Here is a 13678-nt window from a genome sequence, read left to right as displayed (position 1 = left end):
CGCGCTTCAGATAAGTTCTTAGTGTGGACTCTGTAAATGTGAGATATGCAGTTTTTTGTTTGTGTGCGAGACTGTATTTTGAGGTTCATTTAACAACAATTACGTCCACAATTCCCACAGACTGCCCCGCGAGGTTATAGAACATTTTGTAATAATATCTCATGAATATTAACGTCTTGTTGCTCCCTTGTGGATTTTGTGTGAAATCTCGCACTTTTTAACAGACGTGTTTTTTTCTTTCTACCTTTTACAGCCGGGGCATACTATCCAGCTCAGCCACAGTACTCTCCATCTGTCCAGCCTACACCGGTCATGATCAACCCCACCCAGCAACAGCAACAAGCCCCGCCTCCTCAGCAACCACCGGCACAGTCACAAGGCCCACCAAAGAGGGAACGCAAACCGGTAGTGTGTCCCAACAAAAAGGCAGGGCACCTCTTGTCTGAGGTCAAAAAAAAAAACATTTGAATGGGGGGTGAAAATGTATTGTCTGTTCAATGTGGAACTTTCCCTTTTACCTGAAAATAACAATAGTATTTTTCATGATGGGTGGCAGCTATAGTTCAGTAGTGACAGGATAGTTGCATGGTCTTTGTGTTTTAATGTTGGAGACATATATTGCGGAAACCGACATTTTCTCTTGTCTCTCACAGATAAGAATACGAGACCCCAACCAGGGTGGCCGTGATATCACAGAGGAGATCATGTCAGGGGGAAGGTCAACCACGACACCCACTCCCCCACAGGTAAGAAGGCTGGCTTGTGTTTGATCATTTAAACTCTGCTCGTGTGCACAGGATGCTTGTGTCTGTAATGAACAACAGAATTGTTTCATTGACTGTAAGAAAGAATTGAACGATTTAGTGATGAAGGTATAGTTTGTCTTATTTTAGAAACTAAAACTGCTATCAGCTCCTCTGTACTGACTTCAGGTGCTGTATGTCTGGAAAATAAAATCTATTAAAAGCACAGTGAAGGATAAAAAGAGCTGTTACTGATCACAGTCCAGTTTTAGACATTTCTCTCTGTTTTGACTTTTATTTTGTGTTCTGGTGGTTAAATGTGCTTTTCCTTTAAGTGACACAAAAGTATTTCAGTTTGTGCTGTGACAAGGAAATAAAAAAAAAAACACACATTAGAAATCATTGCTGTTTACATAATTTAAGAAAGGAGACAGAGTTGCGCTGTATGAACAAAGCTCACATTGTTGGAGAAAACAAAGCACCCCTTTGAAATTCTTTACATACCAGCTCCCAACTTGTTTATTCTTCACAAAGGTGATTGCGTGTTTTCACATCTTTGTGTTAAACTCGCATAATAGGCCCAGCTCAGATGGAGCACAGTTTTACTGAACTGAAAGTAAAAGACCCTTTATGTAATACAGTTCAATAACGCAAAAAGCTACGTCCTTTTAAAGTGCTTCAGTTGAATAAATATCTCTTTGACACAATTCCCACTAAAGTGATCGTCTTTATGAAGATTACATTGCAGGCTTGTGTTAATGAGTCACACTGAGTGTGCGTAGATGTTCCTAATTAACATACAATGTGTTAAACAGAATCCTAACTACTGCTTTGTGATTGCAGGCCTCCATAACAGATGTGAGTACTGCTCAGACCAATGGGGAAGTTGTACAGCCTGTCACTGGAGTGACAAGAAGAGGTGATTACATTTTCTCAGTTTTTGTTTTCCTAAATAAAAGCAAAATGACTGTATTGTACATTTTCTTTATTGTGTGATTATTTCATGCTTTCCAGATGAAAACGCAGAGCTCCCTGCTAGTGCTGAAACACCTCCACCTCCAGCTACAGCGAACACAGAGCCTGTGCTGGAGGCCAAAGAGGAAACGGACAGCCAAATAGCACTGCCAACTGAGCAAGCCGCACAACCTGTAGCTGCTCCAGCTGCTACTGAGGTGCCATCCCCATTGATAAAGGACCAGCAGCCTCCTCCTTCCCTCCCTGCTGGAGCAGCATCTACCACGCCTCCTGCTGAGGAAGTAAATAAAGTCACAGCTAGTGTTAGTGACACGGTTGATGCCCCTGTTGGACCTTCAGCATCATTAGCAGCACAAGAGGTACATATGAAAACGGAAGAACCTCCGGCTGCTCCGGCTGTTAAGGCACCAGAAAAGGAAGAAATGAAAGTGGAGGAAGTGAAGAAGTTGGAAAAAGAAGAGCAGGTGGCCAGCACTAAGTTGGAGCCTGCGATTGAGGTTGCAGCAGCAGCAGCAACAGTTACCCTTGTCAACATGGCAAAAGAAGAAACGACTGTAAAGACACCGTCTGAAGTTTCCCAGCCTCCCCCCTCTGTACAGGAACCTGCTGCTGCACCGACCCAGAACGCTGACCTGAGCTCTGCCCCCGAACCTGAGCCCACACCAGTTGAAACAGCAGAGCCTCTTCTCTCCAACGGCCTTCCTCAGGAGCCTGAAGAATTGTCTGAGGATATGAAATTTTCAGACACTACACCCCACATTAAGCCCGACACTTCTCAATCTCAGGAATCCACACCTGTGGCTACAACAGCAACACCAGCCCAGGAGGAAGAGGAGCAGCAGCAGGAGGAGGAAGAGGAGGAGGAGAAGAAGAAAGAAGAGGAGCCGAAGAAGAAAAGTGAGGATGCCCCTCCTGCCTCCATTAGCTGCCCAGAGGAATCTACTATGCAAGGTACAGTGGAGATGTGGCTCACTTGGATTTTAGCTTGCAGTATGTTTCACATTGTTTGAAGTGAGATTTTCATGTTAACACGTCGTTCTTTTCTTGAAGCTGCTACGTCTGTGCCAAAGAAGAGGAAGAACATGAAAGAGCTCAACAAGAAGGAGGCCATTGGGGACCTCCTGGATGCCTTCACAGAGGTGTGTATCAGCTCAGAGGACAGCTTGACTGAGAGTATCACACAGACGTGTTTAAAAGCAGTTTCAGCCGTATAAACAACAGCACATTCTCTCAAAAAGTAACTGAGGTAATTGTAATGCTTCTCTTCCTGTTTGCAGGAGCAGGTCGTCAGTCCTGTTTCTGAACCCTCGTCCACTCAGGCCAGTCCTCCAGCTCCAGCTCCAGCTCCAGCTCCAGCTGAACCTCCTGCTGAAGTGGCTGATGAGACCTGGGAGGAGAAGGAAGACAAGCAGAGCGCAGAACCAGACAGGCCTAAAGACACACCTGAGCCAACTGAGCAGAAATACCAGTACAAAGAAGGTAAGTTACGGCTTGGTGCAGTGAAGCTTTTGCACCTGTAGATACTGTGTGTTGGTGTAATAACAGTAATGTGAATGCAGTTAACATCCAAGGTCATTTTTAAGCAAAATCTCATGACTCAAGATGCATGTTTTTGAAGGCTTTTGGTCAGTTTATTTTTGTTTTAGAAATTTCTCTTGTTTTGCCTTTTTTGTGTGTTTTATTTAGTTTTAAAAATGGATTTTCTTCTTCATCCTGTCTTGCTTTTTGCGCATACAAATAGACTCGAAAATCACGTACAAGGTGTCATCCATAAAATTAAGACTAAAGTTGCGAAACATTTTATTAAAGAATTATTCTCAACACCTGTTTACATCACCTGGTTTTTGGATGACAGCATTGAAGTCTTAATTTTGAGTGAAATCTAATTTTTCTGTTACTTATTTTACTTCAAACAATGAACATGATGTGCAGATGTGCGCTTATGTCTTCATCAGTCTGACTGCATCGGGTGTTTGGTCGAGGTTTTTACTACTCGGATCCCTTTGTAGCTCCATGTTTTGCATATTATTCACCTTGGAAAATAACTGATGAATTCAGAGGGTGATCATAATATTCTGATCACCTGCAAATTGTTAGATCATTTAAGTTTCAATAGAACAGGGGAAGACCTGCCCACTATACAGCAGATTCATCCGTAAAGAATCATCCGACCTCAGTGTCCCGTTGAAGACACATTCATCTTCTGTTGTACAAGGCTGCACCCAAGTCTTAGTTTGAAGTATTTAAAGATGTATGTTTAATCCTCTGCATTCACATGTCTCCTGTCCGTTACTCAGAACAATGGAAGCCGATAAACCCAGAGGATAAGAAGCGGTACGACAGGGAGTTTCTCCTGGGCTTCCAGTTTATCAGCGCCAGTATGCACAAACCCGAGGGCTTGCCTATCATCAGTGACGTAGTCCTGGACAAGGTAGGGGATGATTTGCTTCACTGAAAAAAAAACTACAATTTTTTCAGAACATACATTCATGGTTCTGTTTTTGAAAGTTTGTATGAACACAGATGTCGTTGTTTTAACTTCAGGCGAACAAGACTCCACTGCGGCCTGCTGATCCAGCTCGGCTGATGAGTGTCGGTCCTGACTTTACTCCTTCATATTTGGGGAATCTGGGAAGCAGATCAGTGGGAGGACCACGAGGCCCGGTTAGTAAATTTCTCTGCCTGATCTCATCTACTCCTATTTTTTTATAATCACCAATTCTGATTATTTATGAATAAGGTTTCTTTCCACTAACTATTCTAAATATGCATCCTTTAGCCTGCTGGACCTCGTCGCTCCCAACAGGGTCAGCGGAAAGAGCCCAGGAAAATCATCAGCAGTATGTCCCTCAATGACGACGTGCAGCTCAACAAGGCTGAGAAGGCCTGGAAGCCCTCAGTGAAGAAGCCCACTCGCGTCCGTGCCGAGGAGGAAGTGGATGAAAGCGATCCAGAACAGGCCAAGACTCAAGATTTGTTCAAGCGTCTGCGCAGCATCCTCAACAAGCTAACCCCGCAGAAGTTTCAGGAGCTGATGAAGCAGGTGACGGACCTGAAAATAGACACAGAGGAGAGGTTGAAGGGAGCCATTGACCTCATCTTTGAGAAGGCCATCTCAGAGCCCAACTTCTCTGTGGCCTACGCCAACATGTGCCGCTGCCTTATGGGGGTAAGTCATGTGAATGTATTCGAATATTCCGCTTTTATCATTTGCTCCTATGATGACTTCTGTTTTGTGCCACGTGTCTGGGCCACTGAATGCTCATGATGGTATTGAGGAACTGAAGGAGCACACGTTCAACTGTTCCACTTGACTATAGAATATTTTTTAATATCAACTTCTTGCACCGTATGAATATTGCTAAATGAAAAGCTGCATTAAAGCTCACCATCATATTCAATGTCGTCTTTCTTCAGTTGAAAGTCCCCACCTCAGACAAACCAGGAGTTTTTGCAAACTTCCGCAAACTGCTGCTCAACCGCTGCCAGAAAGAGTTTGAGAAGGACCAAGATGATGATGAGATCTTTGAGAAAAAGCAAAAGGAGTTGGAGGCTTCCAAAGATGTAAGAAATGCATTTTGACAGTCACTGTCAGAACCAACAGTTCTTGTTGAGCCTAAACTGATCATTTGACTGCAGCGCTAAGCTCTAACACCCACTTGTGTCTTCCCATAGGACGAGGAGCGTGAGCGCTTGAGGGTGGAGCTGGAAGAGGCCAGAGACAAGGCCCGACGTCGCTCACTGGGAAACATAAAGTTTATTGGTGAACTCTTCAAGCTGAAGATGCTGACAGAAGCCATCATGCACGACTGTGTAGTGAAACTACTGAAGAATCACGATGAAGAGTCTCTTGAGTGTCTCTGCAGACTGCTCTCCACTATTGGCAAAGACCTGGACTTTGAGAAGGCCAAGGTAAGCGGAGCATGAGCACAGATGAAAGTCAGTGATGCTGATGAACAACAGTCTGAACACTGTGGGCTCAGTTGTTACTGCGATATAAAGACCTAAACCTGTATGGAACAGCACAACCATGGCTAGAAGTAGAGAGAAGACAGAAAATGTCTTTTGGTAGCGCCATAAATCTTTAAAAACAAAGTTGAATTTCTTTGATTACCTAATTTAGAAAAACTGAAAACTGAAAAGCATTTTTCCAAGTACCCACAGATGTTACCAATAGGGGGCTGCGATGTACTATAGACATACAACACACATTTTGAATTGGTTTCCATACTTCCATCAGAGGTGAAAAATGTCTCCAGTGACGACTTTTGTTTTGTGCCACACGTCTGAGCCACTGGTTATTCGTGATTAGTGTAACATTACTCATCTAAGTTGTTGCCTTTTTATAGCAACGACTCATAACAGCCACTCTTTTCTTTGTCCCTCACAGCCTCGTATGGATCAGTATTTTAACCAGATGGACAAAATCATCAAAGAGAGAAAGACCTCATCCAGAATCCGCTTCATGTTGCAAGATGTCCTGGACCTCAGAAGGGTAAATTCATCCACAACAGTATACAAAGAGCTGATTACAAGCAATAATCGTAGCGACTCGTACTCAGTATTCCTTTTAACTATGGCTGGAGTCATGTGGGAATCCTGTATATTGTTGGAAAATTGTAATCACCCTCCGTCTTTCCTCCATAGAGTAACTGGGTGCCTCGTAGAGGAGACCAGGGTCCTAAAACAATCGACCAGATCCACAAGGAGGCAGAGATGGAGGAGCACAGGGAACATATCAAAGTCCAGCAGCAGCTCTTGTCGAAGAAAGAAGGTGGAGGAGGAGGAGGAGGAGGAGGCGGAGGTGGAGGCAGGATGGGAGGGAACATGGGCGGCCGCGGCCCTCACACACCAGGAGGTGGCCGAATTAGCCAACCTCAGGATGAGGGGTGGAACACGGTGCCCATCTCCAAGAACAGACCCATCGACACTACCCGCCTCAGCAAGATCACAAAGGTAACGTCTGAAAGCTTCGATTTCTCTTGATGCACACGGTACAGTCAGATATCGAGTTTTATAGGTGCACAGTAAGAGAGCAATTCACTCATTCTGATAAGTCCAGAGTTTTTAGCATGACATTATTAGAAACGTAATGATCAGGATGCTGTTGTATGCAACATGGCTGTAATTGTAACTTCTGTTTTCCGTTAGCCTGGTGCTCTGGACTTCAACAATCAGCTGTTGGCTCCAGGTGGCAAAGGCATGTGGGGTAGCTGGGGAAAAGGCAGCAGCGGAGGAAGTGGAGCTAAACCTGCAGGTGGAGAGCAAGGTAAAAACATGTTCTTTGAAAAGACAGCATAGTTTTTTTTGGTGGTTTTTTAGTGGTTTGGCTCTCAATCCATCCTTTTCCCTCTTTGTAGACTCTGGGCGTCCGGCCACCAGCACTCTCAACCGCTTCTCTGCTCTGCAGCAGTCGGCCTCAATGTTGTCGTCGACAGACTCTGATCGCAGAGTTCCTCAGAGGTATTTAGAAAACGCAGGGAAACTTACTTCCATGGTTTAGTTCTGTTTTATTCTTTGTAGCATTACTGTTCAGAATAATTGGCCCATTAAGGTTTACATGCATGTTTATTTATTTTTAAATACACACTCCTCAGTCTCTTAATAAATCCTAAGTCCCCAAGTCATATTATTTAACTGTTGGTGAAGGCCATGCCATAAGTACATGCTCTAAATGTGCATCTGTGTAGTGCTGTTTGTATGCAAACTGATGAAGGCAGCACATTTTTCAAGAATCCTTAAGCGAGCGCACAGAATCCACTGTGTAGACAAAATGGAAGCTCTTCTCTGATTGACACTTCTTTGCTGCTCAGACAAATGAGTACTAATTAGTCTGTAGATGGCTGTTCACGAGTAATGTTTAAAATCATTCCCAGACAAGCCTTTTACACTTTAAGTTTTACTTTTTCCCCAAAAATGATTAAGCATTTGTGCCTATGGCCTGTTCACTGATCAGTTTAGTATCAGATTTGATGATGCAGCATAATAAATGTGCTCCTCCGTGTCATTTTAAAACCTTTCAGGTCAAGTTCTAGCCGCGAACGTGGCGGCGACAGAGACAGGAGCGAGCGGGATCGGTTCGACAGATTTGACCGCGGCGAGGGCCGGGAAGGGAACCAAATCACCAAGAGAAGCTTCAGCAGAGAGTCGCAGGAGCGCGGTGGGCGGGGCGGAGACAGCCGGGCCTCCACCGAGCCCGTGCGTCGCGTCGCCAGCATGACCGACGATCGGGACAGAGGAAGCAGAGACCGTGGAAGCAGAGACAGAGGAAGCCGGGATCGAGGAAGCAGAGATCGCGGAAGTCGGGACAGGGGTCCAAGCAAAGACCTCGCAGGTATAAAACCCAGTGAAATGAACAGGAGAAAGACTTTAGTTGTATCAGAATTATGTGAGTTGAGGAAACACAGGAAGAAAGAAGACTAAACTCGTATTTCGACCTTTTCTCCTCTGCAGTTAAACGTGAGAGCGCCCCCACCCCTCCTCCTTCTCTTCCCAAACCTACCATGTCTGAAGAAGAGGTGGAGAAGAAGTCACATGCCATCATTGAGGAATACCTCCACATCAATGACTTGAAGGTACAAACATGGCACCATGCAACAGTTAAACCTAAATGTATGCATTAACTAGTCGATGAGCGCTAACGTTATTCTCCTTCTGGTGCTGTAGGAGGCGCTGCAATGCGTGGCCGAGCTCAACAGTGCCTCGCTGCTCTACGTGTTTGTGCGGAACGGCGTGGAGTCGACACTTGAACGCAGCACCATCGCGAGGGAGCACATGGGCCTGTTGCTGCACCAACTTACAAAGGCAGGAACGTTGCCCACACAGCAGTACTACAAAGGGTGAGCAGCATCGCGTTGTTTCCGGTGCCTGAATTAGCTCTCGACGAGGCTTTTTGAGGAAGTAAAGCTGAAGCTTATTGTGAGATTGAGTGCTGTTTGTTTGTGCCGTTTTTAGGCTACAAGAGATCCTGGAGGTAGCGGAAGACATGGCCATAGATATACCTCACATCTGGCTCTACCTGGCTGAACTCATTACCCCTATGCTCCATGAGGGAGGCATCCCTATGGGACAGCTCTTCAGGTGAGGGAAAAACATTTGAGTCTAATCAAGCCTCAGCCTGACAGACATCTTTGGCCAATAGCTCTCTGTTTATGTGTTCTTTTTTTCTTTTTCTTTTTTTTAAACGCCCATGTACATGTAGACTAGGCCAGCAATGGATGCTTTTTAAATTGGAAGGTCCAGATATTTTTGGGGGAGTCAGCACATAGTGACCCTCAGTGGTATTGCACTTCCACATTAGCTTCAATTTCAAGCTGCAGACGTTGCCACCTCTTTAAAATATGTTAATTAATCCATCATTGTCCTCTGTTGTCTTCATGTAATCCATCTAATGGCTAATCCATTCATCCTGACACAGATGTCACAGAATGACACGATTCACTGCAGCAACTGAAAGATGTTTGAATGTCACGATCTTCCTTCTGAAATATAAGAGTTCAAGGGAAACATACAACTCACTCACTCAAACATTCCAGTAGGAACGTTTAAACAACATCAGATATTTCAAATCAAATCAAATTTTCTTGATACAGCATTTTTCATACAGTGCAGCAACACAAACTGCTTCACAGCATTTAAAAAAACAACATAGCTGTTAAGCCTTTAATTTGGAGCAATGTATAATTTTTTGCCTTAAGTAAAACTATGTTTTCATTAAAAGTGGTAATAAGCAGCTGAATAATAACAGTTTAAGAAAGCTGAAAGCTGACTCCAGTGCGTTTGTGTCTTCAGGGAGATCTCGAAGCCTCTTGTGCCTCTGGGGAAGGCCGGCGAGCTGCTGGCACAGATCCTCAAGTTGCTTTGCAAAGGAATGGTACGTACACGTCTCAAAAAGGCTGAGTGGACACCTCAACAGCTATTTCATTACATTCTGTGTGACATTTAAAAGTAGTTGACGCAGTTTGACATTTTAGATTCACTGAACTTCTTGTGTTTTATTTCTCTCCTCAGACCCCCAAGAAGGTTGGGGCTCTGTGGACAGAGGCTGGGCTGAACTGGAACGATTTCTTGCCCAAGGATGAAGACGTCAACAAGTTTGTCACTGATCAGGTATGAGAGAGACATTCACATTTTAGACATGAAAACACTCATGACAGCTGGAAACCTTTTTTTACACTAATGAAAAATTACAAGACTTTTAAAGCAGCTGTAATAATATTTGTCAATCAAAAGCGTTCATAGCGATGAACCTACAGAGACGTATCACACGAATTTGTAGCTCCACTCAGTTTTTGCTGAGGTTTAAAGTTTCACCTGTTAGTCCAGCTGTTGACCTGCAGCTGTATTGTTTAGGCCCACACCTCTCTGCACTTAAACACAGGAGGCATTTTCTTTCCAAGTAAAAGCTCTAAAATACCAAGTGTACTACCTGGTCAGCACCACAGTTAGACTAGGACTGGGCAGAGTGCAGTACTTACCAGCTTCATAAACTGATATTTTGACCAAAAGCAGAGTAAATCTTAAACTTGGATTTACCAAATGGCCACAAACCAGAATCTACTGCTGGGAGTGTAGATATGTGGGCCATGTGTTGCTCATGAGTTCACTACGTTTTCTGTTATCCCCAAGAGGAAATAACTGGTATCATGTCGCTAAGACATGTCTTTGGGCTTCTTTACATGCTTTATCTGCATTTCAGAAATTGGAGTTCACCACAGGAGAGGACACGGACTCAAAGGAAGTCGGTAAGAAGACGGTCCTCAGTGGAGAGGAGCTCAGCAAACAGCTGGACAGACTCCTCCAGGACAAGGCCAACAACCAGCGCATCATAGACTGGGTTGAGGTGAGATCACCAGTCGAGATTTTCCGTCTGGTTTTATGTCAAACTTGAACACATCGTGCTTGTTATTCTTCATTCCGTCTGAAGTTGTTCCTTCTCTCGAACCATGTTCAGGCTAACTTGGACGAGCAGCAGACTCCTTCCAACCAGTTTGTGCGAGCACTGATGACATCGGTCTGCCAGTCTGCCATCATATGTAAGTGTGACTAGCATCACGTAGAAACAAGAGCTCTGTCTGTAAAATGATCCTGTAGCTCTGTGTGTTAATCACACACTCGTAAAGTCATTTATTAAACCAAACCTAACAAAACACAACATGTGATTGTTATTGCAACCCCACAACAAGTGTTTGTTGCTTCTTCTCCTGCAGGTGACAACCCGTACAAGGTGGATGCACAGCAGATCAGCCTGAGAGCCAGTCTGCTGCAGAAGTACTTGAGTGATGAGCAGAAGGAGCTGCAGGCCCTTTACGCCCTCCAGGCCTTGATGGTGCACATGGAACAACCTGCAAGTGAGTGTCAACACTTACAATGCTGTCGACTCTACAGGAAACTAAAGAGAGAGAAAGAACTGTTACGAATAACAAAATAGTTCACTTTAAAAGGGTCAGGCTGGGACTGTCACTTGTGTCAAAATATCAACAAATTCAAAAGGAATCTGTTCAGGCTTTTGGTTATTGTTGATGTGGAATGAATTTGCAAATATTATGAAAAACTCCGTTTGCTCATTCAGTGTTTACATGCAAAAATATACTTTACCTTTAAATACTTATTTAGTTCTATAAGCATCAAAAGTTTAGCTTCTCACTCATCAGATTAGAGCAGCTACCTCTGATTTTGAGCTGATACGGCCTCGCCAGCTTCAATCTAGTGAAAAGAGCACAAGTAAAACACGGTCACGGAAATATCCCATCTGAAAAAAAACGCTGTCATTTTACAATTGGCAGACGCTAATTATCACTCAGTAATTAAGCTGATTGGAAAAATCAATTCATGTCACCGTATCTGCTGTTGTTTGTATTTAGACAACCATCTTCTTTCCGTCCTCTGAATTTCTTTATAACATCCTGGTAAATCTCTCTATTCGTCTTGTGTGTGTGAACTACTCACATCCACACCACAGTTTTCAGGTCACTTTTTAAGAGACTTCTATCTGCAGTGAAACCTGAAAATACAGCTTGAGTCATTGTTTTGCAGCAGCTCGGTTCTGTCTGCGCAGTGAAACAGCAGAGCTGCTCTGAAAGGACGTTCAAAGGACACTTTTTGAGGGATTTTAAAAGGTTTTTGACTTTGATCGTACAGTTGAATCAAAAGGTAATAATCTTAGAAATATTGTCTCCCTGACTACTGGCACTCAGTACTGGTTGGTATGTGACTGGTGTAGCTGTGGTTTTGATTGACTGTAGTCCTGTTATGATGCCATCCTCCAAACACAGGTCAGTTTTTTAACCAGTATCCCAGGTGTCCTTCAGTCTGTGCAAACAGTAGCTTCACACATACTGTGTCTACATGAGCACCATCAATGCAGCACCAGTCAAACAGCCTGAGCTTGTGTTTTCTCTCACATTATCTTCTTTTGTCTCGCCTGGAGCAAACTGTGTAAGAGGTCCAGCTTGCTGCACCAAACCGTCAGTACTTTCAATGTCGATGCTCGATCAATACTGACCTCTGTGCTCCGTCCCTGCAGACCTGCTGCGGATGTTCTTCGACGCCTTGTACGATGAGGACGTTATTAAAGAGGAGGCCTTCTACAAATGGGAATCCAGCAAAGACCCTGCGGAGCAAACAGGCAAAGGTGTGGCCTTGAAGTCAGTCACCGCCTTCTTCACCTGGCTCCGCGAGGCCGAGGAGGAGTCTGACAAGGACTAAAAGACTAAACTGAAAGCTGCTGCCCCCCTTTGGCAAGGCGGGGGCTCTGCAGGCAGCCGTGGAGTCATGGACAATATTGCCTGAGAGGCAGACTCAAATCAATCCTCAATGAGGATAAATCTTTATTATTTTTTCTTTTCTTTGAGGGATGGACTCAGAAAACAATCATTTCTCTCTAACCTCCCTCTCTTGCTTCCTCATTGTTTCCCCACCTGCTTTACACAGCAAGTGTCCTCATGAAATAAACTTGAAAACTGATTCAGCAGGATTGCTTGTTAACGAGGTGTGAAGTATCCCACGTCACTACGAAACTCTTTCCTTTTTTTTTCTCCCTGTCACAGTAATACAAACCAACGGGCTGCTTTTCCATCCTTCTAGACAATTGTAATGCCTAACATCCAATCCGATCTGCAAGAAGCAACAGCAGGGGGGCGCGTGGTGCAGTGGGTTCCCCGATACCGGGTATCATCATCATCATCATCATCATGCCATAACGTGTGTTCAATCCAAACACAGCTCTTATGTCTTTGTCCTTTCCTGGAGTGTGCAGCATGACTGAAGTGTGTTTCTATTAATGATACAGTGGACAAAACGTTCGTAGACAAAAAATGTACATGAACTAATCTTAATTTGATGGATGGAGTTTTTAAAAAGCAAAGGTTGTCTATTTTCTCTTCCTGTTTCCTACCATGAACTCGCAGAGGACACAGGACTGGTGTTGACCTTTGACCTTGACTACTAGGGGGTGGTCTTAATGCTTCCTCTAAAGCCATCCTCTCCCATCCCCAGTAGTGAACCACACTGACTGACTCTTCATCTTTACCTCTTCTGGCTGTTGTAGAGGACACTTAACGACCCAATCACCGTTAAAACTTGAAATCTACAGAAAATTGACTTGATGAAATATATAAAGTTAAAAAAATGAAAAAAAAAAAAAAACAAACAGAAAAAATGGGAAAAAAAACACAAAAAAAAACTACACAGAAATGATCCGAAAGCCTTTTCTACTTTAAGTGGAAACTCATTTCAGGAGCGTTCTGTAAATATATAATAATNGGGAAAAAAACCACAAAAAAAAACTACACAGAAATGATCCGAAAGCCTTTTCTACTTTAAGTGGAAACTCATTTCAGGAGCGTTCTGTAAATATATAATAATGATAATAATAAAAAACTTTTTTTTTTTTCAGTTTTATTTTTCAGAAACAATAAATTGCTGATGTAATTGCAGTGTCTCCTTTTCCAACAGAAACC

General features: G+C 43.7%; 1 protein-coding gene across 1 annotated transcript; it reads left to right on the top strand.

Annotated features, from left to right (window-relative positions):
- Positions 1–253: 253 nt before the first annotated feature.
- On the top strand, positions 254–13364 carry LOC103376220 (eukaryotic translation initiation factor 4 gamma 1-like; the record flags this gene model as incomplete). Its single annotated transcript, XM_008306594.1, has 25 exons — positions 254–405; positions 654–746; positions 1587–1662; positions 1758–2669; positions 2769–2857; positions 2996–3197; positions 4016–4149; positions 4263–4382; positions 4498–4887; positions 5136–5282; positions 5394–5630; positions 6109–6213; positions 6366–6674; positions 6870–6987; positions 7079–7181; positions 7742–8052; positions 8172–8293; positions 8385–8557; positions 8673–8798; positions 9510–9591; positions 9729–9827; positions 10417–10560; positions 10672–10753; positions 10928–11068; positions 12244–13364. Coding segments are annotated over 25 exons (4649 nt in total), but the record flags the coding sequence as incomplete, so codon positions are not given.
- Positions 13365–13678: the final 314 nt, after the last annotated feature.

Source organism: Stegastes partitus, unplaced genomic scaffold (assembly GCF_000690725.1).
Source record: "Stegastes partitus isolate 25-593 unplaced genomic scaffold, Stegastes_partitus-1.0.2 Scaffold3718, whole genome shotgun sequence".
In the NCBI taxonomy this organism is placed as follows: Eukaryota; Metazoa; Chordata; class Actinopteri; family Pomacentridae; genus Stegastes; species Stegastes partitus.
Note: the sequence above shows the minus strand (reverse complement) of the source record. Positions and strands in the feature narration are given on the sequence as shown.